Genomic DNA, 24,634 nt, shown 5'->3' with positions numbered 1-24,634 from the left:
TTTGACCCAAAAAATCGTGTGAAAATCAAAGGCGTGAACGGCTTTAAGGGGGCAGTTACGTGGGTAACGTCAAAAGCAAAACAAACTGTGGACGTTTCCTTTATAATTTTATTTCCCTTTTTTTCGCTGTTATTTGTAGCTGGCAACCTTTTGACTGACCGTGAAAAATTTGTTTGTCAGGTTAGTGTAAAATGTGCTCAAGGAATCTGAAAGCTGGATAATGACGTTGTCTGCGTAAGTGTTGAGAGCCTTTGAAAATGTCGGCAAATACAAACGCTCAAATTCGCTGGAAGTTTCTGTCTCAGGTAAGTCCGGTAGCTACCATGAAAACCATGAAAAGCATCGCATTGGTATCGTGTTTCGCAAGACTTCACGAAACATTGGTAGCATTTTGCCTGTTAGTTTATGATGCTGATACGGATTAAATTTGTAATGCAGCAGAACGTACCTTGTTAGCTGCCTTGTGGGCCGCAAAACTCAGAAATTATCAAAATCATTAAAATGATAAAATGTTGTTATTGCCAGTTCTTTTAACAGCTATCTGCTGTAGTCACTTCGCGCTCGTAAAAGATGTTCTAACCCAGCTGATGCCACTGCCTGCCAAATATCTGCGAGAAATTTTTGCGGTTTTGATCTTCTGCGGAAAACAAAGGAAACCATTAACGGAGACGAATGGATGAAAATTGCTGTTCCGCATCGTGGCTCCGTTCAATCTCGGCCAAACTCCTTGGCGCTCCCTGAAGTGAATGGCCATTCTGGATGCCAAACTGATGACAGTCCACCCGAAAAGCAGCTATACTTGAAGTACGAGTCTGCGCTGCTAGAGTGATTTTGCAAAATTTTTTTCTAAAGCGCATGCGAATATATTTGAATTTTGAGCTTCGTGACTTGATTGGAGGAAATTGTAAATGTTCCCCCAAATCAAACTCAAGTAAACTGTTTGGCAGATGCAGTCCCGCGATGACGACATCGGATATATTTGGATTTGACAACACTGGAAATATCTGTAAATTTTGTGTGGAACGAATTACTGTAATTGGCAAATCTGATCGTGACTAACATCTGTATAGGCATTTGGCCGGCGGAGGAAATTTTGGCCTTTTACTGTTTGCTGCACTGGGAAGAATTCAGGTAGGGTCAATAACTGGCAGTGCCGTTAAATTCAGCAAACTGCAGCAAAAATGTCATATTTCGAGATTTCGAGCTTTGGAAAAAATCGAACGTTGTGAATACAAGCTCTGGTTAGTTTTATGAAATTTTTTTTTCTATCTTTTTTCGTACATTTATAGCGGAGCGAGGATATGTGAATTGGGTGGTGGAATGACTTGCTTAGCTGCAAATATGGTATGGAAGATTATGAAAACTCTTTTCACATTTCGGCATACCATTAACACTAAATAGATTCTTTCGTAAATTCGTAGGTTGCCGCTACTTCGGAGACGAGTCACGTTATTCTGACCGATGGCAACGCTAAATGTGTTCAAAGTAAACACCATGTCCGTATGTTGCGCATTTTTTGATATGAACTATGAAGACTTAACCTGTTGAGTGTTGACAGATTGTGAAGAAATCGTCAAGCGTAATAAAAGTTTGGGCCTTTACAGTGCGGAAAACATATGTGTTAGGTGAGTAATACCACTGCAGAATTACTTCTGGGCTCAAAATCTGTAAAGTACTGGTAATAGGCAGAGATTGGTCTTTTCATGTTTACCTTAGGTGTTTACGCTGGGATGCATTGGAAGATTATCAAGATTTAATGCACAGCGTTGATCTCGTCATTGCCGCTGACTGTATTTTTGTCGAAAAATTTCACCAAGCACTGGTTCGGTGCATTTATGATTTATTGAACGATAAGGTACGTAGAAGTTGTTATAGAATATTTTTGGCGCTGATTGTAACAGTACCTTAATAAGGGTGATCAAGATTTGGTGGTTAAGAAAGTTTGAATTTTTGATTTTTCTAATTAAGGTATTTTTCCGGGCTTATCGATTCTAATCTTAGTCTTAATATTATTGGAAGTGATTAAACGCCGATCAATACCTGTTACTTTATGTTATGCTAAAGACTTGGCAGATACAGTAATTGCTTATTAACAACACATTAAATTCAGTTATCGGTTGTAGGGTTACGCTCTTCTTTTTTCTCCGCGGCGCGGCACGGCATTGCAGTCATTTATCCAAGCTGCTTCCAGCGAATTCATCGTCCAAGTTATGGAAAAGTACGACGACATGGTGTCTGATCGCCATCGTCTGTACTGCAACACCAACAATACGTACATTCCGGATTTACATTATCCTTTGCTTATCAAGCTCCATAAGACGACTGCAAGTCCTTGATCCACAGTAGCTGAAATAATGGAATATTAGTAGTTTGTGAGGCTATACTGCTCATAATCCAGAAGTATCAGGATTATCCTGGAAAAACTGAGCAGTATGTAGCAACAACTTATGTACTTCCGGACAACATAAAATTACATTAATCAAGGCTTTTTTCGTTTTACACAGGCTTTATATTTCAAAGGTCGGATATTGATTCGAAACGCAGCTGAATTAGGGAGTGCTGGAGCTTTTTTTGGCATCCTGTTCGTAGTTCGTACCTATGGTATCACCATTCCAGAACGTCTGACTTACATACAATACTCGCTCCGATCGAGAATTTTACACGCGCTGCTTTTTCTACTGACACCAGTGGCGGTATTTTCTGTCAAAATAGATTCCAAAACACCATCGCGACATCGATTATGGAAGAAGTGGTTTCAGCAAAGCTTCACCATTTGTATTCAGTTTTAACAATTCATTCAAATTATTCGGTTTTAACAATCTGTGTTTCTTTGACTCGTGTTGTCCAAGCAGTGTAGTTGGTTTAGGTGGATGATATGTGACTTCGAATTAGTGGGAATAAAACGCCTTGGAACATCAAAGGCAACATATCAAACACAGAAAAAAATTTCGGCTGCGAAGTCTGATTCCTACATTCCTCTGATATTATAAGCCATGCGTGGTGCAACTTTTATCCACGTTTACATAGTATGACGTCCTGCTAATACTACGCAAGTATCAGACACCAGCAAACAACAAAATAAGAACAGAAAAAAACGACTGCGAGAACAAATTAAAAATACGTCCAACAAACAGTGTCGAAAACGCCAAAGCGTGAGCAGAATTCCATAGCGAAAACATCCACAAAATAACATGGGAACCTGAAACTGACTCGCCATCCACTACCAACAGACTACCGAAACATCAAACCACAACGCTTTAAAGGGAATGGATGGTTAATGTACAAATAGAAAACATACATTAAATTGAACAGATTCAAAAGTGTCCATTGTAGGGAAGATTCGTCAAGCGACTGTGACCACTGCAAAATAACACCAATCAGAAAATTTCATACCAACATTAGACTGCTTAGCAAAGGTGCATACTTCTTGTCTTTCCAGATCTTGTAATAGCGATCAACCAAAATACCAGTTTCAGCTGTATTCAATGCATTCAGAAATTCTGCATCATGAGTAATGATAATCAGCTGGAAACGATGGCGCAACTGCGCATATTCCCGAGAACGAATGAGGCTGCAAATTCGAGACGAAATGATAAAAACTGTTATTATTCATTAAAAACTGATAGGTATTTACAGCGACAAAGATTTCGCCAAATGTTCAATGTTATCCCGGTCCAAATTCGTAGTCGGTTCATCCAGTGCCAAAACGCCACATTTCATTGCAAAAGCTTCCGCTAACGCCAACCGAATGATCAAGCATGCCAAGACCTGTAAGGAAAACGACACATCATAATATTCCAGGAACCTGTTCTTCATCATGAACGGGACACACAGGGAACAAACGCGCGTGCAGAAAAAATCATAAAAAGACTCTGTTTCCGTTTTCGTGCAACATAATGTGCAGAAATATCGTAAGCCGATAGACAACAACACTAGATAAGAGTAAATATTTGCACTGTACACAAAATATCCTTACCCGCTGCCCAGCACTGCAGCGTCCGCGCATATCCAACGCATGATCTTCTTTGATCATCACCACCTAAGCAATAAAAGACTATCCATAGAAGTACCGTACACAACGGATTATCCACTACCACATTATTTTATCAGACCATTTTTATGTACCCGATAATTGTACGTTCGACGGGCTTTTTCTCCTTCGATACCATTTTCATCAGCGTCCGACCGAATCTCAATGTAGTCAATATCTAAAAAATTTAACGGTTAATGCAAATAAACTGGCTGGATATAAAACCAAATAAATTATTTTCTCACCGTGACCCTGATACGTATTCTGCCAGAGTTCCCGTATGATCCGGTTAATCTCTTCCATCTTGTTTGAGTGGAACTTCATTACGCTATAATCCAGCGCCTTGTAAAATTTTTCTACGTCTTTCATAGCAAAATCAATGACCTGCAATAATAAAGATGATGGTTTATAATTCATCATAACCAGTAGCTCAGCTTCAAGTTAGCAAGACACAAGTACTGCCGCGAAAACCATCGAACGAGCTAGTACAACATACAAGTAAGTAACAACCTCTTCAAATCAATGCAGTTACAAGCCCTCAAAAGGCAATAGCATGAATATATTCAATATTAAGAGCAGCTCTTTCTGATTTGCTGTACCGTTCGCTTTCTTCATTTAGACGTAGTTTAATAGCGTCTCGGTTCAAACTTTAAAATTGCCTATAGTTACAGTAATGCGACAAATACGGTAATACACGAAGACCCCTCGTCACCTGACATTTAACCACAGCTTCAGCGTAGTGTTTGCGGGCATTCTTATAGTGATCCACATCCAGTTCCCTCTCTTTTGAACGAATGCTGCGCTCCAGTTCTGTCTTTCGTCCTTGTAAATTATTAATCTGCAACGACAAAAGGCAAGAGGATAACAACCAATAAAAGTAAAATAATCCTCATTCTAGCACACACCTGATCACTGCAAGCGGTCTTCTTGGATACGACTTCCTTAAATTCTTCCCGAAGCGTGACTGGCTCTTCCACTTTCAGCTGTTCTTCAATGCCGACGTACGTGTTTTGGTGAGTCTTGATTTCTTCCCGTTTGTCACGTAACGTTTTATTATCCTTCAACGTTTGATCGCGCGTCTGTAAGAAATCAGACGTTCCAGAAACAGTAACCGTAATCGAAGACGTTCCCCCCTTTCAAAGCTTGTATTTAGAATGTACCTTCATTCCCTGCAAATCGTTTTCGATTTTCCGTAAATCCTCAGCTCGCTCATTTCTTTCTTGTTCCTTATTTTTGATTTCTTCATTCAAACTGTCGAGATCAGTTTGTAGAGTATGAAGTTTCTCAGTGTTTCCTTTACGTTCGTAACTATAAACAACAGCTTTCAGTACCAAAAGACATAGAAAATTATTCTGTAACACAAAGCAAATCCCTACTCTTTAATTTTGGTATACATCCTCTGCAGTTCTTTTTGCCCATCTTTCAGCGCTGTCACCTATGGCAAAAAAGACATTTACATTTCGGCATGGTTCTTTTGCTGGTGCTACTAGCGCGCTTTAAAGGAGTCAGGAGTTCATAATAATATGCCAAGTTGCCGACATAATTACTCGTAGCGCAGTGCATCTGTGTACTATAATTACCATTTGTTCCTTATCATTGAGTTCTGCATTCAGTCGAGCTCGAGCCTGCGTTTTCTGGGTGCCCAGTGTAACAATTAGTTCCTGCACAAACAGATTCATAAACACAAAATCATAATCGAAGTTTCCCAACCACACCTTCCTCGCAAAGCGAAGATCATTTAAAAATGCTACTTACTTTCAAAGGAGCCTCTTTTTGAACCAGATCATCCGCTTCCGCGGTAGCTTTCTCAACTTCAGTCTTCAAATCGGCCAGTTTCTGCTCCAGTGCAACTTTCTCTTGCAGCTTTTCCGTAATTTTCATTTTCTGTTCACGAAGTGTGTTGAGTTCATCGCGGATTTGGTTGATAACGGCTTCTTGTTTCGCAACAGATTCACGAGTATCGTCCACAGATTTCGCCATCCGATCCCTGTTGAGTGATGTACATTTCAGACAGAAACGGAATAGTGTTCTGTCTAGTTATTTTGAAAGGCGGACGAGTCGAGCTGCCCGACGTCCCGTATGTACTGTAGCACATATAAAGCCAAAACTTACAGTTCAGCTTCCAGTTGGTCACGCTCAGTTTTCAATTCCTCCAAGGATCGAGGATCTGAGAAATCAATCGATGTGTCATATGAAGTTGAAAAACTCAGTGCATCGACGTATTAACATAAACAGAAAAATAAGACTGACAAACAAGAAGCGGCTAACGAAAAAATTAGGTACGGCATTTCCATCGCTTCGAAACAGTTCTGAAAAACAGACCTCCAAATTGGTCCAACTGCGATTGAAGACCGTTGAGTTCTCGTTCAACCTTTTTGAAATCGGTGAGCGAATTATCAAATTTCAAAACATCTGGTTGCGAGCTGGTACAAAACTGGTGCAAATCCATTGCTTCACTCAGCGTCGCTTCCAACTCTGCCTTCTGCTTCTGCAGATTCAGGATATCACTTGTCAACTTCTTCTGCTTTTCTTCCTGATCCGCTAACTGCTTTTTCACTTTCTCGATCTGAAAACAGATGATTAATAGATCATGACATTTAAGTTGATTTAACTAGTCACGTAATACCTTTTTGATCTCTGGCAAAAAAGCTATTATGGCATCGCGACGGCCAACGCATTCAGCAATCTTCGCTTGTTTGGCCGAGATTTGATTGGGAACATCGCGCAGAGTATGTTCGAACTACAGAACACCCCTCATTAAACAAATACATTATCTTTTCGAACCGTAAGCAACAAACTTCTTCGGACAAATCAGTAGCCTCCGATTGACTGGAAAACGCACGGTGGCACGTAGGGCAGCATGATTTTCCATCTTGGCGTTGGCGTAACAGACTTGTTTTCAAGCTTTTGATGACATCGGATTTCCCCTGCCATTCCGCTAATTCACTGTAAAATTAACGCAGAATACTTGAACAATTCTGCGTAATGATCACACACAAGTAAAATAAATTTGCTATCAAAATTACTGTTAACTCATGTTGCAGTATGCCGCTAGAAACGGCACGCAAAGAATGTCACGCTAATTATATTGGACACTTACCTCTGCCACTTTTTCATTTCTTCTTCAATGTTTTGCTGTGCAGCATCAATATCTTTTTCGATTCCGGCCAATCGCTCGAGTTCATTCTCAAAATCTGCAACGGCTCTCTTCGAATTATAACATCATCGCTAGTTTTCGTGCAACACTACATACACATACCTTTTATTTTGCCGGCATTGGCGTCCAAGTCGTTCCTGTAATCGGAAACAATTAGAAGTACTAATTGTAAGACTGCATATTTCAACTACATTAAGGCACTGAAGTTAGCAGCAATACTTGACGTTAGTTCGGTCCCGCTCTTTAACAGCGATTTCTGTTTCCAATCGTCCGATGGACTTCTTTGTACCGTCACAGAGGCGAGTCGCTTCCCTGTTATACATACAGAGATGTAAATTAATGCCATCATTCCCACGCCGTCCGGAATCGACTATCGGAATGCCGGATTGATTCAGTAAATTGGTTACTGCACTTACTTCAATTTGGTATCCAACGTCGTCCTCATCTCCTCGCTTCGCAGCTCACCGCCCATTTTATCCACGAAAGATTGCAGTTTGTTTCTCCTGCACAAAAGGAGGGATCGTTTTTACAAAATCGAAACTCAGTAACTGCATTACTAGCATTTATTTTGTATAAAAAGCAATTACTTTTAAAGACACTTTACTTTTTAACCTCCAGCCTACATGCGCTAGCGTAAGATATTCACTATAAATACCACTTGTAACACTACATATGTATCCTTTCCAAATAGACAGTACAGTAGATCACTTTCAAGCTCCAAGCGTTAAATTAAATCCGGGATAAACTCACAGCCTCTCCAAATTTTCCTTTTTCTCGGTCACCTGAGCCTGAAGGATCTCCACTTGACTGTGCAAAGTCATCTGCTTTTCTTTTTGTTGCACTGCAGCTCTATAACATTAGCCACATTTCGAACATTTTGACTAAGTCACAGCTTGAAACACTACAACGGAAGTACAGTACTTCAATGGCTTTAAGCGATCGCCTAGCGCCGTTTTCTGCAGCATATCTTCGGAAATTTTAGCTTTGAGTTGGGAAATATCCATCGCAGATTCGGCTTCGCTCAAACGTTCATTCTGCAAAACGAGCACAAAAAAGATGCTGGAGAGCCGGCATTACTTGGTTAAGATTAGCCCAAGCCCAAAGGAGTTGTAAGTTATAAGTAAGAACTGTACCTGCTCATCAATTTTAATTCCAAGCGCGTCTAACTTAGCTGATTGTGTCTGCATATCATTCAACTTATCCGTAACATCTTCCGTCTGCTGAGTTTTTTCTCGCTAAAATTGAACAGAGTAACTTAAAAGCCTTAATTCACGCATGAAAAGCCAACTTAGGAACGTACAATTTCCTTCCGCAACTTAGTGACGGTTTTGGTTAAAGTGTCCTGTTCAGACTTCTTTTCAATAACACGCTTCGTCAATTCGTCTAGCTCATTGGTGATGTCTTTCTAAAATTGACAAAATAAACTCAGTAAGTTTGCTGACATCCGCACGACCAGTGATACGCGCACCGGAACACACTCAAGGTTAGTTAACCGTCAAATCTGATTAAAAGCGAAAGCAACGATACCTTCCTCTGCTCCAGCTTGTCCTCTTCGGCATTAATTAACTGCTGATAGTCACTGTCGAAGCCCTGAATTTGTTCAGCCGAAAACACTTCGATTTCCGTGTAAACTGTAAATTCGACTCCCGTAGACTCAGAAATAAAAAAAAACAACCGTGATTTCGTACGCACTTTTTAGTTCGTTCGCGACAGCGAGATCCTTGATTTTTGTGTCTCGTTCTGATATTGTTTTGGAATTGATGTCGGCTTCAGCTTTCATTGCTCCAAGGTTCTGCACAAATCTGCCATGGTTCTTCCTCAACTCGTTCAAACGTTTGTCCAGTTCCGTGCCCTTTTTCTTTTCCTGAGAAAAAACTGGAGGATATTAGAAAACTAACTGATCTAGCATCAAGTGCATACAAACCGTGGCAAGCAGCAATTTTTTATCCTGTTCGGCATTCTTAGAATCTTGCATTTCACGTTCCAGTTCTTCCGTAGTTCCGGCATATTCTTCGCCCAACCGCTTCTCAAGATCAGCGATCTGGCTCGTTAACTGCTGAATCTTCGAGTTTAGTTTTTCTAGAATAACAGAACCAATTATCATAAAACTGCACCCAACTTAGTCGCTACAGTAGCTGTCGAAGTGTGCTTTACCGCCATCCTTTTCCAATTTCGTAACTTTTTCGACCCGGACCAACAGAACATCGTGCGATCCCTGCAATCATCGATTAGAAGTTAGAACTATCATTAACGCTATCATTTTGGCATCACTCTCAGTGCCAGCAACCGGCACCATATAAAAGCAAAGTACGCCTATCACGGCAAGATCAGTTACTGACCTTTAGATCAGCGAAAACTTTCTGTTGCTCATCCAGAGAGGTATTCAGCGTCGCATAATCCGTTTTATAAGCGTCCAATTCTGTTTGCTTCTGCAATGGTCGCATAAAAAGCGCTAAAATGTCGACCCAGGCGTCAAAGCTTGGTGAGGGGGGTGACTTACCACTTCCGCTTCATTCCGATAATTACGCTTAGTATCGCGTACAACTTCCGCTGCTTTCAGTTCCAACTTCTAAACAACACATTACGTATCAAAGTCAGCACGGATTGCACAATCACAAAATGTGCTAACATTTAAATTTACTAACATCGGTTTTCTTGAGATCCCGGAAAGCCTCCAAAGCTTTAATGTATTTTGTGGCTGAAAAGATCTCATCGAATTTCTCTTTCAGTTTGGCACCTTGATCAAGTGGCCTAAAATGGCAAATGCTTAAAATCGATTAAATCGGCACAAAACTTTTACGGCGACGACACAGTTCATCTGCATTCATTTCTAACAAGAAGTAAATACACACAATACAATGAATCGGGATGAATAATTAGCAAAATCACCACATGCGTGCTGCGGAATATAAAACATTTTAAGCTAAAACAGTTTACAACTTTACAGAAATGGAGACCAGAGTAGCAAAAAAATTTCTTCAGTAAATTTATGGCGCTTCTTGATTTTTCAAAACAACCAGCAATTTATTAGTAGTGAGATTCTGGTTCTGAAATGCGCTGCCAAACACAAAGCGGCTCCGCAGCGGTTAGTCAGCAGGTCGGTACGGGCAACTAACCGACAGTAAGCTAACCATCCAAAAGCTGGCCATAAAAAAAATTGGCTCAGACAACATTGAAATTAAAAATAAGTACGAGACTACGTACTGCAGTAGTGTAGTTGTATCTCAAATTTACATAAATTTCACTGAAGTAACAAATTTTCAGAAATTTTTACGGCTAATGATCTGTAAGATATATATGAAAGCTTAATACAAATTATCACCAATCAGACACTCACCAGTCGGATTCCTCCTGGTGACAGAAGATCACGCTATTTAAGATCGGTTTCGACACCCCAACAATCGCTTGCATCTAGGGGACAATGGAATGAATTTGTAAATATTTTTACGAAAACCAAAAAAAGGAAACCATAACTCACTGTCTGGCCTGCTTGGTCGACCGTATGCGTTACCGCAACCTTTTTGCCACCATCGAAGTAGCTTAGCGAAGCTTCTAACGTCTTGAATTTCACATCCACTTGACCCTACCAGATCAAAATTCAGCAGGGACACAGACCGTGCAGTATCGAATTTACCTTCGCATTTTTTGTTGTGCTGCCTTGGGCGGTACGAGTGAGAACATAATCTTTATTATCGGCTCCAAAAAATTTCAATGAGATCTGTCCACGAACTTCAGCATTTCCGTTCAGCTAAAGTAACAATCCAATTTTGAGCGTTAAATTAATACTCAAAAGGAAAAAATGTTAGCGAAATGTTCTACAAACCTTGGGATCGTGGATGAAAGCTGTTCCCCTGTTACTATTCGGAGGGGTTTCTCCCGTCAGCACAAATTTCAGGCATTCGATTATCGTCTACAAAAAACAGGACGTTCGCAAAAAAATATTATATAATAATTTTGCAGCTACGTACGGTTTTTCCTGTCCCATTGGGGCCGATAATCAGGGTAACTGGAGACATCCAGTCGATATGGCCGACATCATCCAAAGCTGGACCGAAACTGCGAAAGCCCTGAATATCCAGTGTTCGCAGTGCAACTCCGTATGTCTTCTCTCCATCGACTTGCGTTTCGTGAGTGTCATTTTCGTTCACGGGGGATGGATCTCGCGGTCGTTTCACTCCGTGCGCAATGTCTTGGGTCGTTTCGGTGTTATCTGCATGGTCGGTTTCTAGGAAAACAATGACCACGATTCAGCTTCGGGTTCCAGAGCAGTCAACTCCAAACCAACGGTACGCTGTTGCAGTTCTAATTCACAGTCAGGCAATCTTACCCATGCTCATCGTTCCATTATGCTCCATAGCATTATCTGTTGGTCGGCAAAATTTTGCAAGTTCAGAACTTCTTGATTACAAAACCAACCTGAAAAATCGATATGCAGTTTGCACAAAACCGCAATACAGTTTACAGTCAAGCAACGAAAGTTGCAGCTTCAGAGTTTTTGTAGAAACTAAAAGAAATGGCAAACTAAAAGATAAAAAGAATAATACCAGCGACCAGTCTGTGGCCCTGATAATACTGCACTTTTTCGCGTGCGCAGTAGTAAAGACATGCTGCCGTGAGTACGTAAGGCCCCTACATGCATGTGAGACGTGGCGAAGCGAGGCGGTCTTCAACTCTTCATCATCCTTCCTTCGCTGCGTTATTTTCGTTTTTTTGTGCTTCGTTTTGGACAATTTTTGGTATTTCCAGAAAGTCGCTAGTGATTCTATATTCAGTGATTCACATTGGCTACCAGCCTAGTTCAATTCGAAATTTTGTTGCGGTGCTCAACGTATAAGAGTTTTCGAAAGCGAACTTCGGGACTGTGCAGGTGCTGCAGGTTTTTTTCAAGCCGTGCAGGTACGTTTGCATTCATTGATTTGTAAGTGTACAATGCAAGGATTGCCGTAGGCCTCTTTATCTCATGGTCAGCCTACGACTAGAAGTATGGATAATCCGAAGTCGTGGTTCTTGCTAAATTTTGTAAATTATTTCAGGATGTCACAGAATACGGAAACTGTCGTGGATGCAGAACTGAAGGAAATGATCATGCAGACCTTGGATGCAAGCGGTCAGTTAGCGAGCTTGCGCGCGCAGTTACGCGCTGGAGTTTATCTTGCGCTTGAGGGGAACCAAGATAGCAATTTTCCTTTCACCAAGTCAACGCTGGCCACTGGGCCTTTAGCACCAGCTGAGCGAGCAGCAGTTACGATAATACGAAATTTTCTCACCAAAACTAATATGCTGCATACTTTATCCATCTTCGACGCGGAGAGTGGAGTCAGTCCTCTGGCCGATAATGAAAATGCAACCACTATCCTGAATGTTAATTCCGATTCATCGTCACCCGCTTTAGTCCAGTATCTGCAGATCAGTCCCCATGTTGTTCTGGAAGAGGATAGGCCGAAAACAGCTCATCGAAAAACGTCTCGCCCAGCATTTGATCCAGACACACAGTTAGATGGGTTTTCGTAGCTTATATTCAAGTACAGTACAGTACCTGTTTATTTTTGCTGCCACAGTGTCGCTTGATGATTTTGCAATTGATCTCACACTTTGTATGATATAATATGATATCCAGGAACGTTCTACAAGTATATTCTGCACTATAGGAAGGACTTGGATGTTTATATGATTTCACGGTTCACCTCACTTAACCCTGCTGCCTGTGGTCTGTGCCAAGATCACCGAAATAATGCGAAAACTGAAAACCATTGTCCGAATGTTTTTCTGACCCATGTGCAGATTAAAAGATAGGAGTAATATATAACTATTCAAGAATAAAAGAAGAGCGGCAGTGCGCAAGTAACCGAAAATTGGTTAAACTCTCTGCCGCAAATACTGGTACTCGTACAGTCGTACTGCAGTCAGGAATCGCGAGCGACAATTTTTTTCCATCAGAATTAGCTCCAGTCATCAAACGTCTGGGCCGAGAATTGTTCTTCAGTAAGAACTACCTAATCCAAGCAGCTGCTGTGATGTTGGATAAAATCTACCCCGCTCAGCACATTGCCCATAGACAGTGATTAGTTTATTATTGACAAGTTCAATACTTCTAGAAATATCAATTTCACTATCCAAAAGATCTTGAACGCCTCTCTGAAGCGATTTCATTGGAAGGACATTATCGCGGTAGACTTTCTGCATCGTTTGTAACTGATCCAACAGGCTGTAAAGATCAATTTATTATTTAAAATCGTAGAGATAGTTACTTAAACGAAGATGTTTAAGCCACATCATCACATACGCTTTATTCGACTCATCATCTTCTTGTTCGGTGGATGGTTTTTGTGTTCTCGTAAAAAGCCTGGTTTCTGCCAGCATAAGCGACCGGTTGTTATCGTGCACCGCATTTCGCAGATCCAGATAGTCCTTTTTGAATCGTTCTTTCTCTTCGTTCGCTGATAACAGCTGTTCCTGATTCAATTCTTTCATTCGATGTGCTAAGTGATGTCCTTCAGCCAACGCCGAAATCACTTTATCACGGGCATTCTGGATTGCCGTAGCCGTAAATGCAATTCCCCGATCACAGTCCTTCAAGAATTTATGTTGCAGATCACGCAGAATTTGTGAGCGTTTGATTGTATCGGTTGTCCGGTAGAAACTTTCACCTTCCCTAAAACGGTAAGGTTTGTTAGTAAGCGAATACTATCGCTTGCAGAATAATTCAATTCCTATAAGTAAACATTATCCCTATGGAACAACTAGTAGTATTTCCGCTGCCTACTTATTGTGGGAGACAGCTAAATTTGCACCCTCTGCCAGTGGCTTGTACGTGATGAAACGGGAATCAACGGACACGTTATGAGCTATCACGTCCACGTCCAGCGCCAGTGTCTTATCATTCCAAAAGCCCTCCAACTGCGATCGGATGTGATTAGCTTCTCTACAAAAATAATTTTCAGCTTCTGATTATCAATTCCCATCTCGTGCGATTTTACCATACATCTCTTTTTGTCGCACATCTCCCTGCATTTTCAACATTTCTTCACTTCGCTGGATTATTGCGTTGGCTTCCTGTCAAACAAAAACGATTTCTCCATTCGTACAAACCAGAAATCACATAAAATGTCCAAGGACACATTTAGACATTTTCATAAAATCATTCTGTGCACAAGTTGCATCTACATCTTTAATTGCCGCCATAAGGAAATCCGGGATGTCCTGGACCGCTTTAACCAATAAACTGACGATTTCATGATTGATTTCCAATGGTAGCTGGGTCCAATATAAAGCATTTCGAGTTCTGTTGTGCAAAAGCTGCAGATTTCTTAATATATCACCTTCAAAAAACTTTGGTCAGACGATCCCGTTAAAAAAAACTCGTATGAAAATAAATGGCGAGAAGTTCTCAGCTATACTCGTAGCGGATGTTCTGTACCTACGCCAAAAGTCGATCTCGCTTTTAATCTGGTTTTTTAGAACTGTAGATTCCTTGCATTTTTCACCAAGCGCGTGATGCGTGCGATTTTCCTGGAATGCCCAAATGCGCTGAAACTCCCGTACATCCATTAGATAAACGTGCTAAAGGCGATCCATCTGACAGCAATACTGACAGCGATATTTAACTGGTAATCTGGAAAGGTAATTATCCGTTTTTGCAGAGCATTATCCAGACAAAAATGTTAAGTCCGGTCCTGCGTGTCTGGTGAAGTCAAGCATTTTGTTTTGAAATCTCCCGGAACGTGTTTACCACCATGTAGCGACTAAAGACAATATATAGCCACCGAAACCAAACCATTTGTGATGCGTGACATCGCATAGCCCTCTGAAATGCCACACAAAAGCAATGACGTGGAGTTTACGAGGTTAACCATGGAAAGGTCAAGAAGTGCCTTATAAGACTGACTTTGACCTTTCGTCTCTAAGAAACATTTCCAAATATTTTTTGCATGTGCTTGAAACAGATTGAACCGCACATGAGGTAACCATATTGTTATTGATACAGTACAAACAAAAAAATATGCCCTAAAGCAAAACCGCAAGAGTCGTATTTATTCATACATTATCTTCTTACTTGTATTCTCCCGGTGTGATCTCTGCTCACAATAGTTATCAAATCCCAGTCGCCATACAACGTGATTGGAATATCAATGTATTGCAAATACTTCCTGACAGAATTCACAGTATCCAGAACTAACAATCGGCGTCCTATTAAAAAGCAAAAAAACTGGCTACGATAGTAATTAGAGAAGTAAATACGAAGACTAAAATTATGTTGTCCAGAAGGGACTGCAAGAAATCCAAGCCACGATAGATCGCGATTGCTTTTTCACCTTTCATGCAGTACGCAGCATTTTTCTGCATCGCAGTTAAGCACCGGGATAAATCTCGATGGTTTCGATGTTCACTCACGCCGCTCTCGTCAAATGTCGCTATCTATTAATAAGGTATCATAAAAAACTCAAAAACTGGCAGACTATCAGCCGACAGCGCAATGCTCTGATGACTGTGGTAGGTTTACAAAAACTTATTATTCTCCGTACCACGCTTGGATTCCATTCCGAAATGGTATCAGTGATCAAAGATCGAAGTCGTAACTGACTCCAGTCAACCTCAGGATCATCCGGAAGTGCACTGCAATTAAGCTGTTTTTATAGTGTCATCTCATCAGAAACGGTTTTCCCCTAGAGTAGTGTTTTCCTCCAAATATTTACTTCTGATTGTTATTAAATATTACTCAAAGTTAAATCTTCGTACTCTCGCAATAAAGCCCCTCGGTTTCTAATTTAGGAGGGACTCGACTAGTACGTCTTATTGTTAACAGCTTACGGATCGTCAATGCACTTTATATTGTCTCGATGCACACCCAGAATTTCACAAGCTTCCACGAGCTCTCGCTTTCGTATGTCCCCCATGCCGTAATGATTTCCTAAACCATCCAGGTACAATGGTAAATACATCTATGTGCAATTAATTTATGTGCCGAAGATATGCTCTAAAAAACATACGAGCACTGAACTTGTAGAAAAGCACAAAGAAAGTCTTAGAACATGTAAGAATGACGATGCAAGAACACGGATCATTCTCGCAAATTAATTGGATACCGTATGCTAGGAACGAATTATGGACCGTACAGAGTAAGAGTACTTCCATGGTACTTGCTAGAGTAGTGACTCAGTAGTCAGTAGACACTGCCAACTGGAGTCCTGACGATTGTGAATTACTTTCGATGTATATATTTTTACCTCTCATCTTAGAGTCTCTAACAGCTTACCTATGGAACAGCATAAAACAAAGACATCTTCCAAACACCATTTCCGTACGGCTGTTACGATTAACGGCCCGAAAAACATGCACTCGTCATCTGGGTGTGCTATCACCACCAACAATCGTTCGCTTTGTTTTAGCTTCCGTTTCCTCTCTGGAATCTGAGTTTGCCAGCTTATGCATTTATAAATAACCAGCATTCCAACGAACATTGATATCAACAGGTAAAAGGCCATTGTAGTACAAACCAGCTAGCATAAACTTAAGCAAGATTCAGGAACGTAGCAAAATTTGAAGATTTTAATTTTTACAGAATTTATTATGCTTACATTACTGTTTGTCTTGCTGCCATCAGAATGCGGCTGCGCATAACACAAGCACTGGCAGTAGACAACACACTGGCTTAATTTGCATTTCGACTTAGAAAAATTACGTGCCGTTCATTTTTTCGTTTTAAAATTTTAGGGAACGATTTAGACAGTAAGGCTGCGCTTCACAAAGAACGAGAGAAATGCAAGCGATATGCTGCAGTTATTGAAGTTCGCTCTGAAATTTTGGGTAATGACAAGATTGTGATGTTTGCTGCCCTGCAGTAGAGATGTTATGGATCATAGATTGTATGCTAGCGATTCTGCTCTGGTAGAGCGTACTATTAATGACTAGAAGTCTTGTTTCAAAAACAAGTTGTTGTCGGTCACACATTGTTTTTCAGGTGCTTTTCTTTTTGTTCGCTGCGGTTCCTTCCTGCATGCCGATCTTCGGTGGACTTCAGAGCCTGCTCGTGACGAGTTTCAGTCTTTCTCGAAGTATTGTGCGGACTGTGGCCATGAGCTCTTTCACAGCGGAAGAAAGTTTTACCGTTTCGTATGTGACGGCGCCCAATGATACGGTTGCAAAGCACATTGCTAGGTAAACAATAAACATAATAGAAATTTTTCATATAGTACGGTATTAAGTGATATCACAATAAAGCATGCTATTTGTAATTTAAAAAAGTTCGATGCATTGTATTTACTATTTAGAGGACTGGTGGAAAAGAAACTCGCAGCTTGCGTGAATGTTGTGCCGGGAATTGTTTCCATTTACACCTGGAAGGTGCGATCAGATACTAGCAAAATTGAAGTTCAGTTTCCGTGTCTCCACTTCTGGCTAATAAAGGCCAGTTTTTGCAGAATGAAACGCAAGAAGATTCCGAGGTCCTTATGGTAATGGTATACACTGTGGTCTCAAACAAAAGACAGGCTTTGAAGAAGATTAATTACGCCGAAAATTTTGAACTCATGTCCATATGCGATGTTCTTATGGGTAGATCATCAAGTCAAGAAAAAGCATTCTCGAAGAGATGACAACGTTTATCCGTGATAATCATCCGTACGACGTCTGCGAGGTTATTTCAACTCCGGTAATTACAAGTTTATTACAAAGAACAGTAACTTTTTGTCTGGTTTGCACTGTTGTAACAGAGATATGAAATACGATTCATCTTGCTTAATAGATAATCCAAGGGAACCCGCCGTACATGCAGTGGCTAGGAGAAGTTGTCAAGAAGCCGTAAAATCCCCTCTTCCGGTACATTTTGTGCGCGCTGTCTTTGCAAATTAATTTGCTCAATGGTGTACCAATGAAACTTCCTGTATATGTTGTACTCGTATCATGGTTTGCTTGGATAATGTTTTCTTATCTCTAACAGATTATGTTTACCATAAGTTTCTCGCTTTTCCTTTTCGACCTGTAGCAATCTTTGAGAGTAATCAGTGAATGGGTTTATCTAATTATATGGCCATTACAGTAAATCCCTATCACAGCAATGTATTTTATTATCTCATTACGCTTGAATGCTCAAAACTTCGATGCATTGCATTGTTGTGCTTGTTCAGTAGGTACCGACGTAAATCGTATATCATTGATTATTCAGTTCCGCTGTACTTTACCGTGGTTTTCATCTTCCGCTGGTTAACATCTTTTTTCATCTTCCGCTGGTTGATCGGTATTTAAGTGATCCAGAAGATTTTTTAACTTCTAGCGCTTTTTTGTAGTGCACAGTACTGTCCACAGTGTTATTCTTTTGCTGTTATGTGGATCTGAGAAAAGCACTACTCTACTAAACCAATGGATATTAGCAGAATATCCCGTCGCTTTCATCTACATCCCGACTATCGGTTATGTATCTTGGCTGGAATACTGTTTTCCTGTCTTGGCACTTACTGCGCAGGTTTATAGTAAATTCCGTATTTTGTTACAAAACAGGTTGTTCACTGTAAACTTGTAAAATACAAGTTACAGTAAATGAAAACTTTAAGTCATACGGCGTATTTCAAGTGGTAACAGGTGTTTTACAGTTACATTTGTAGAAGCAAAAGCGGAAAATGCGGCAGATTGCATCCTGTCAGCCACTGACAGTCCAAACGATCAGTTTGAAATCATCAGAACATATTTCACCGATCCGGGCTCACAAATGGCTTTCGCCCTTAATGGTCCGCCATTGTTTCACAATCAAACTGTGCGGTTCGTAATGGAGCTTTCTGACGCGTCCAAGAGGAGTAATAGAAAACTTCTTTTCACTGCGAAGTGCTAACCTGTAGTGTTTCCTTATTGTACGCTGTAGGATACTCTAGCATTCTGCCAAAAGAATGTGACTTGATAGCACAAGAGCTTCCCACGGGATCGCGTGTGATGGTGCGCATTGTACACGAAAGGTCAGTACTTCCGACACGGATTCAGCATGTTGTTTGCCAGAATTAAATCCGTTCGCTCTTTGCGATGCAGTAAAATCCTGGACCAAACGGGTATCGTTAGCAGCAGTGATTCCATTGTGGATAGCGAAGGCAATCCAACATCTTTTTTCATGGATATCAATTCGATTAATATCAACTCTGCCGCTGAAAAAATGGACTTGAGTATCCGCTGCGCGGTAAAATTATGCTTCGGACTTTCTCAAGATCGCGCAAGCTGTGACCTGCGCAGCACAAATTTCGGCAGTGTCTCCCAAAGCACTCGTTTAACTCGCACCTTGACAGAGAAAAGTGCTCTAGTGCAGCGCACTAAACGACAAGCCGGTAAGCAAGTTTGCTTTGCGAGAATTTCTGCAGATCTTTCGATTTTAGTACGTAGTAACATGCGGACACAATTTTTTATTAAATGTCGCTACGTTGCAGCGGACGAACGACCGGTTTCAGACCTCGTTTGCGTTAACAATGCACTCTTTATCTCACTGGTAACGGGACTGGGAGCGTTGCTATTGGTGCTGATCAGTGCAGATGGATACTACGCACTGAAAGCGTTGTCCAGCAGTTCATCCAAGCCTGGCGGACGACCTGCTGGAGAGATGAGCTTGTCTGATGTTCCCTCCAAAAGAACCGCAGTGGCCCAGCATATCGAAAGGTCGCGTCCTCCACAACCTCGCGGTTACCCGCGGTCACAAGCAGCCCGAGCCGAAATGGTGGCACCGCGTCGACCTACGGACAGACCCGGACCCTCGGGCGTTCCATCCAGCGACAGATTTTACTACTAGACCAATGTTATAGAGTCTATAGGACAGACGCATATTTGTACAAGACTAAAAGCTAAAGTCGCAAGCTCATAAAATTAACTGTTGTGCGATTTAATTTGGTAATTGTGGTACTACGTTTAGCGCTCATATTACAGTGCCTAGAAAGTCAAAATTAGTTACCGCATACTGCTGCGGTCTACACTGAGGTTGCTTGTCTGCAAACCGCATTTTTGTTTGCGCTAATTTGTACGGGCATTTATGCCTGATTCCGTTTATTGGCATTAACGGCAACAACAGCTCACCAGTCAGGATTTATACAAAGCATATATCAAGTTTTATTTAGCAAGCTGAACACAACCGTGCGCTACCGTACTTAGCTCGTCTGAGAAGTTTGCAAACACTTTCAATAAGGTAGATACAAAATTTTCCAACTGCACAATGCGTGAAATGTACATGCTGAAGGGTAAAACCGAAACACAGCAAGGCGTACCGCGATGGCACGCTTCACCTAACACCAGCCAAGATTGCACCAGCGCCAAGTCTGAAAATCCACGGTATTATTATAAGCCTGCCAGAAAGCGATTTCTTACCATGATCATCACGCCATCAAACATTTAAGCACTATACATCCGTCAGGGTAATTATCATAATATCCAAGCAAATTTCCAGCACGCAGACTTTGGAAATCAGTCTGAGGGAAACTACGATTCTGCCGGCACAGGATGTCCTGCATTTGGACTATGAGGAGAACTAACATCGTCGCCTTCGTCGGATGGCTTCAAACGTTTCTTCTTCTTTTCCACATGACCACGGCAATGTTCACAATCGTCATCACTCTCCGACGAGGAACTCTCTCTCTCTTCAAATGTCTTCGGCTTAGTGTAAATGCAGCAGCCTAAAGTGTGCCCCGTCAATATTTTGTATATGTATATCCTGTCGACTCCATTCTAAAAATCTGTGCATGCTTACATTTCGACGATTTTTTATTCAGTCCCTCGTTGTCAACCGTGTCTTCAGCCCAGTGTACCTCCCGTGACGTCCTCGGTTTTTTCAAACGCAGTGTTAATGTTGGTTGATTCTGTAATCATCAAGCCAATTCACTGAATTCTTGACCAAGTACAAATAATACGAAGAACAATTAAAACCTAGGCCATCGGTCGATCGTCTTCAAAAATCAACTCACTGATTGCGCTGGAACAGCTGGATTCTCCGCAACGGTGATAGTTTCCGTTCCTTCGCTCGCAAGCGTGGACGCTTCAGCCATGATGAAAATGTTTTTCACAAGTTATGTTCGCAATATGATTGTCTAGAGTCTTCAAGATGTATGACCACAATGAGGAAACTGAAAGCTGGAACAGTATTTAAACCAGCATAAAGCTGGAACGCACGATACATAAAGCCATCACGTCCCACTGCAGATTATCTTCGATTCCAGTGTTATCGAGTTTATTGTTTTCCAATACTTGGGTCGCAGTGTCATCACTCCATCAACAAGGCTCCACCCAGAAAAGATATGCGAAATTTCTAACAACAAAAATGGTGAAAACAGAAGTAACTTAACTTCGAGGAAGTAATGAGAAAACAGAACGAAAATTCAAAAGTCTTTACGCAAACGGCAAATACAAAATAAAAGTCGCGGATTTTGGTAATTTTGCCTTTACCTTACAACAGCCACTCGTGGGGGTAGGGCATAAACAACAAAACCGAAAAGTTGGCAAAACCATTAATTTTAATACGTACAGTACGTGTATGGTATGTTAGCCTATGTTCTGTACTCGTAATTTCGTATGTATGGCCGCAAATCTATTGCATCGACCACGAAGCTTGTAGAATTAAAACAGAGATAAAGTAATATCATCTTCACATTAATAAATCAAAATGAACTTGCAAAACAGTATTTTGTATAATAAAATATTTATTCTTATTGATCAGGATAGCCTAACTCAAAGCCGTAGCACAGTGGCTACAGTCAAATGCTAATACAGGCGTGCAGTGCACTGAGTGCAGCCGCCGTGCACATCCAGCCGATCCGCTGGCAAACGGCAAATGGATACCGAGCACCGACGTCATTCGAAACCATACCGTACTTCAATCCACAACACAGTTAACCGCGCAACGTCAGCGCTGTATGTAAACACTGATTTTTTCAAATTTTTCTAAAACGTGCATAATGCTGCAGTCGATGAAAATTTTCATTCGATAAATTTGATAGATGAAATTAGATGTCGTTGCAGTTTAAAGGCGAGTAATAATACAATAACACAAGTTAGTAACAAGTTCTGCAATTTAGCAAGAGGCTTGTGATACAGTTTACAAACTGAACTTTGTGAGTTGACTGAATCGCAGTCTTGCGAAACGGGTTGGAAGTCTGTTTATCTGCTGGGCGGATTCCGAAAAAATGGAGCTCCGGAATATTTTATCTTTAATTTGGCACTGGATCTTTATGCTGGTTAGCGGTTCGTTTGCTTTAAATACGATGGACAGCTTAAAGAGGGAGCATTCACTCGTGAAGCCGTACCAAGGTTTGTCCGTGATGCTACTACCACAATCCATTAAATACTGAACGTTTTTGCGGTGTTTTCGATTGTCGTGGTGTATGTTTTGTTGCATGTATCCTTTTTACTACTCTAGTACTTTGTTACTGTTTTTTGCACTGCATATTGTCGTAGTTTATGTTACAACCATTTGCAGGTTTGTGTACTCGCTTGTTACAAGAATTATGAAACGAGCAGTAGTAGAAAATGATTTTTCAGGTTCTGGAATGAGTATACCACAGTGGGACTTTATCGGCGCGACGATGGTGACGAACAATTTCATTCGTTTGACACCGGATCAGCAGAGCAAACAGGGTGCTATATGGAACAATGTGGTACGAACTTGACTGTATTCCGCAACATGATTTCTTTGCGATATGTTGCACAATATTTTTGACCGATGCAGCTAACGCGTAGCAGTGATACCATACTGGATATTTTTAGCCGGTTTTCTGGACAAAATGGGAATTTCAAGTTCAGTTTCATGTTCACGGACACGGAAAAGATTTGTATGGAGATGGTTTTACAATTTGGTACACCAAAGACAGGATGCAGCTGGGTAAGTTTTCTTTTCGCGGCGTTTTGTCGTTAATTGTACAGCGAGAAGTTACACTGGATAAAAATTAGGAATTTACATACATGGCAAGAAATGACTAGCCTGATGAAAAAGTACACTGTATGTGATAGTACTTATAATTGTAAAAGTACCGGGAGAGATTTTCGCTAATATCTAATTGATGGGCCTAAGCCATGTGCCAGACCGGTATTGCCAGCATGGCACTACAAAAATATGATCATTGACAGTATTCTTTAACGTTGCCCACGTTTTCAGTGATACTTGTAAATTTTGTTGACTGTGCAGTTTTTTTCTACCATGCCTTCTCTGCAGGGCCGGTTTTTGGAAATAAGGACTTCTTTTCGGGATTAGCTATCTTTATGGACACGTGAGTAAAATATGTATATCGGCATTGTTCTACGAGCTGTAATCGTTACTGTGAGTCTGGGGTGTGTTTGTTTGGATCTTTTTAGGTATAATAACCATAACGGAGCCCATAATGTGAGTTATGGCTTACGACATACACATACATTGCCCTCGCTTAAATTCCCAGAAAAAACTAATGTGTATCGTAGCACGAGCACCCTTTTGTCTCGTCCATGGTCAGCAATGGGTCGATTGGGTACGATCACGATCGGGACGGTACACATACCCAACTGGCGGGATGCACTTCAAAATTCAGAGGGAAAAATACGCCCACTCACGTCGCAATTCGATATGATCCTCCAGTTCTGAAGGTTTTAAAAATAAACTTATGTAATTGCCTTTCTAATTTTACGTTTTGGCATTTTTCGTTTTGATTGTAGGTGTCCATGGACATTGATGGGGAAAATACATGGAAAGAATGTTTTAAAGTGGAAGGAGTGCAGTTGCCGACAGGCTACTTTTTCGGAGTATCAGCTGCTACTGGGGATTTATCAGGTTACACATCTTTACCGCTAGCATAACTGAGAATGTGATAATGAATTCTGAGTTTTCGCAGATAATCACGACATAATATCGTTGAAATTTTACAATTTGGATGAAAATGCGGATTATGTAAGCGCTCCCAACATTTTTGTTTGTGATTATGCGGTATTGGATTGAAGATGGTAATTTTTTTTTGTTTATTAAATTTTGCAGAATACTGCAATGGCTCGATCTCGTATCATTCCTTCTGCGTCTAACGCTGAACCGCAGAGGCGTAAGTTTCGAAATACGTACCTGCATTGCAGAATGTTTTTAATCCTTGACAATTGTTTTTTCAGCTCACATAGAAGATGTTCCACCATCTACAGTAGCGAAAGTTGCCGGTTCCGGGTTGAAAGTTTTTGGATACGTCATTTTGATCATAATCATTTGCATAATTGTGATTTTTGGTGGTATATTCTTGTATCAGTATAGCAAGCAGGACAGACGCAAACGATTTTATTGATATTTTCATATGGAGGTACTTACTGTTTGTGTTACTTTAATGCACTATTTTGTTGTTTTTCCATCAAGTTTTAAAACGTGTTGTTTCGTCGTTTGCGGGCAGCAATTCTGTGATATTTTCCGACCAATTGCATTACGCCGTTGTGTTCGCAAACGTTCAATAATACTGGTCGTTGTGACAGTTTACGTTGTTCCGCTCTTGTTAGCA

The 24,634-nt window shown here is 40.9% G+C and overlaps 7 protein-coding genes and 1 long non-coding RNA gene across 10 annotated transcripts; 4 read left to right on the top strand and 4 right to left on the bottom strand.

Moving 5' to 3' along the window:
- Positions 1-101: 101 nt before the first annotated feature.
- On the top strand, positions 102-2,945 carry LOC129583608 (calmodulin-lysine N-methyltransferase-like). Its single transcript, XM_055475473.1, has 10 exons — positions 102-305; positions 551-804; positions 948-1,006; positions 1,071-1,131; positions 1,290-1,344; positions 1,422-1,485; positions 1,559-1,625; positions 1,717-1,855; positions 2,124-2,430; positions 2,505-2,945. Exons 1-9 carry the CDS (start codon positions 258-260, stop codon positions 2,334-2,336), a joined length of 960 nt encoding a protein of 319 aa, XP_055331448.1. The 5' UTR covers positions 102-257; the 3' UTR covers positions 2,337-2,430; positions 2,505-2,945.
- Positions 2,946-2,991: 46 nt separating this feature from the next.
- Positions 2,992-11,727, bottom strand: LOC129583607 (DNA repair protein RAD50-like). 2 transcript variants are annotated; one of them, XM_055475471.1, is made up of 38 exons: positions 11,515-11,727; positions 11,156-11,412; positions 11,011-11,097; positions 10,822-10,935; positions 10,666-10,770; positions 10,525-10,598; positions 9,833-9,938; positions 9,688-9,756; positions 9,527-9,616; positions 9,342-9,402; positions 9,112-9,266; positions 8,880-9,051; positions 8,715-8,818; positions 8,488-8,592; positions 8,321-8,422; positions 8,109-8,221; positions 7,938-8,036; positions 7,604-7,690; positions 7,407-7,499; positions 7,290-7,324; positions 7,131-7,224; positions 6,829-6,976; positions 6,657-6,770; positions 6,353-6,596; positions 6,143-6,197; positions 5,786-6,017; positions 5,611-5,691; positions 5,407-5,465; positions 5,191-5,338; positions 4,936-5,109; positions 4,743-4,868; positions 4,276-4,414; positions 4,126-4,208; positions 3,977-4,039; positions 3,635-3,768; positions 3,425-3,571; positions 3,299-3,360; positions 2,992-3,231 (listed from the first exon to the last, which is right to left on the bottom strand). In XM_055475471.1, the coding sequence occupies exons 1-37, from the start codon at positions 11,540-11,542 to the stop codon at positions 3,315-3,317; spliced, it is 4,143 nt and encodes a 1,380-aa protein (XP_055331446.1). In that variant the 5' UTR covers positions 11,543-11,727; the 3' UTR covers positions 2,992-3,231; positions 3,299-3,314. The 2 variants fall into 2 exon arrangements, with proteins under 2 accessions (XP_055331446.1, XP_055331445.1); XM_055475470.1 differs by having other exon boundaries at positions 2,992-3,360.
- A 1,271-nt stretch (positions 11,728-12,998) lies between these two features.
- LOC129583651 (tektin-3-like) lies at positions 12,999-14,882 on the bottom strand. The gene is made up of 6 exons (XM_055475538.1): positions 14,609-14,882; positions 14,352-14,506; positions 14,170-14,240; positions 13,951-14,109; positions 13,471-13,839; positions 12,999-13,392 (listed from the first exon to the last, which is right to left on the bottom strand). Exons 1-6 carry the CDS (start codon positions 14,733-14,735, stop codon positions 13,167-13,169), a joined length of 1,107 nt encoding a protein of 368 aa, XP_055331513.1. The 5' UTR covers positions 14,736-14,882; the 3' UTR covers positions 12,999-13,166.
- LOC129583656 (N-acetylglucosaminyl-phosphatidylinositol de-N-acetylase-like) lies at positions 14,746-18,021 on the bottom strand. Its single transcript, XM_055475544.1, has 7 exons — positions 17,449-18,021; positions 16,441-17,338; positions 15,996-16,095; positions 15,710-15,800; positions 15,500-15,602; positions 15,241-15,374; positions 14,746-14,991 (listed from the first exon to the last, which is right to left on the bottom strand). The coding sequence occupies exons 2-7, from the start codon at positions 16,667-16,669 to the stop codon at positions 14,878-14,880; spliced, it is 771 nt and encodes a 256-aa protein (XP_055331519.1). The 5' UTR covers positions 16,670-17,338; positions 17,449-18,021; the 3' UTR covers positions 14,746-14,877.
- On the top strand, positions 15,606-16,675 carry LOC129583659 (uncharacterized). Its single transcript, XR_008689805.1, has 3 exons — positions 15,606-16,108; positions 16,192-16,303; positions 16,424-16,675. It is a non-coding gene; the product is annotated as an uncharacterized LOC129583659 (long non-coding RNA).
- LOC129583652 (protein CutA homolog) lies at positions 16,836-20,253 on the top strand. 2 transcript variants are annotated; one of them, XM_055475540.1, is made up of 10 exons: positions 16,836-16,991; positions 17,146-17,342; positions 17,456-17,528; positions 17,606-17,638; positions 17,743-17,835; positions 17,929-18,645; positions 18,785-18,973; positions 19,039-19,129; positions 19,200-19,489; positions 19,589-20,253. In XM_055475540.1, exons 1-6 carry the CDS (start codon positions 16,956-16,958, stop codon positions 17,986-17,988), a joined length of 492 nt encoding a protein of 163 aa, XP_055331515.1. In that variant the 5' UTR covers positions 16,836-16,955; the 3' UTR covers positions 17,989-18,645; positions 18,785-18,973; positions 19,039-19,129; positions 19,200-19,489; positions 19,589-20,253. The 2 variants fall into 2 exon arrangements, with proteins under 2 accessions (XP_055331515.1, XP_055331514.1); XM_055475539.1 differs by lacking the exons at positions 16,836-16,991; positions 17,146-17,342; positions 17,456-17,528; positions 17,606-17,638; positions 17,743-17,835 and having other exon boundaries at positions 17,984-18,645; positions 19,589-20,252.
- Positions 20,190-21,802, bottom strand: LOC129583657 (E3 ubiquitin-protein ligase PPP1R11-like). The gene is made up of 3 exons (XM_055475546.1): positions 21,107-21,802; positions 20,893-21,001; positions 20,190-20,818 (listed from the first exon to the last, which is right to left on the bottom strand). The coding sequence occupies exons 1-3, from the start codon at positions 21,185-21,187 to the stop codon at positions 20,625-20,627; spliced, it is 384 nt and encodes a 127-aa protein (XP_055331521.1). The 5' UTR covers positions 21,188-21,802; the 3' UTR covers positions 20,190-20,624.
- A 209-nt stretch (positions 21,803-22,011) lies between these two features.
- On the top strand, positions 22,012-24,605 carry LOC129583653 (VIP36-like protein). Its single transcript, XM_055475541.1, has 10 exons — positions 22,012-22,445; positions 22,677-22,792; positions 22,902-23,016; positions 23,347-23,401; positions 23,487-23,514; positions 23,589-23,750; positions 23,820-23,934; positions 23,996-24,051; positions 24,136-24,196; positions 24,261-24,605. The coding sequence occupies exons 1-10, from the start codon at positions 22,322-22,324 to the stop codon at positions 24,425-24,427; spliced, it is 999 nt and encodes a 332-aa protein (XP_055331516.1). The 5' UTR covers positions 22,012-22,321; the 3' UTR covers positions 24,428-24,605.
- The last annotated feature ends 29 nt before the right edge of the window (positions 24,606-24,634 follow it).

Source organism: Paramacrobiotus metropolitanus, unplaced genomic scaffold, assembly GCF_019649055.1.
Source record: "Paramacrobiotus metropolitanus isolate TYO unplaced genomic scaffold, Prichtersi_v1.0 Parri_scaffold0000011, whole genome shotgun sequence".
Classification (NCBI taxonomy): Eukaryota; Metazoa; Tardigrada; class Eutardigrada; order Parachela; family Macrobiotidae; genus Paramacrobiotus; species Paramacrobiotus metropolitanus.
The sequence above is the reverse complement of the archived record's forward strand: the minus strand, read 5'-3'. Positions and strand labels throughout refer to the sequence as shown.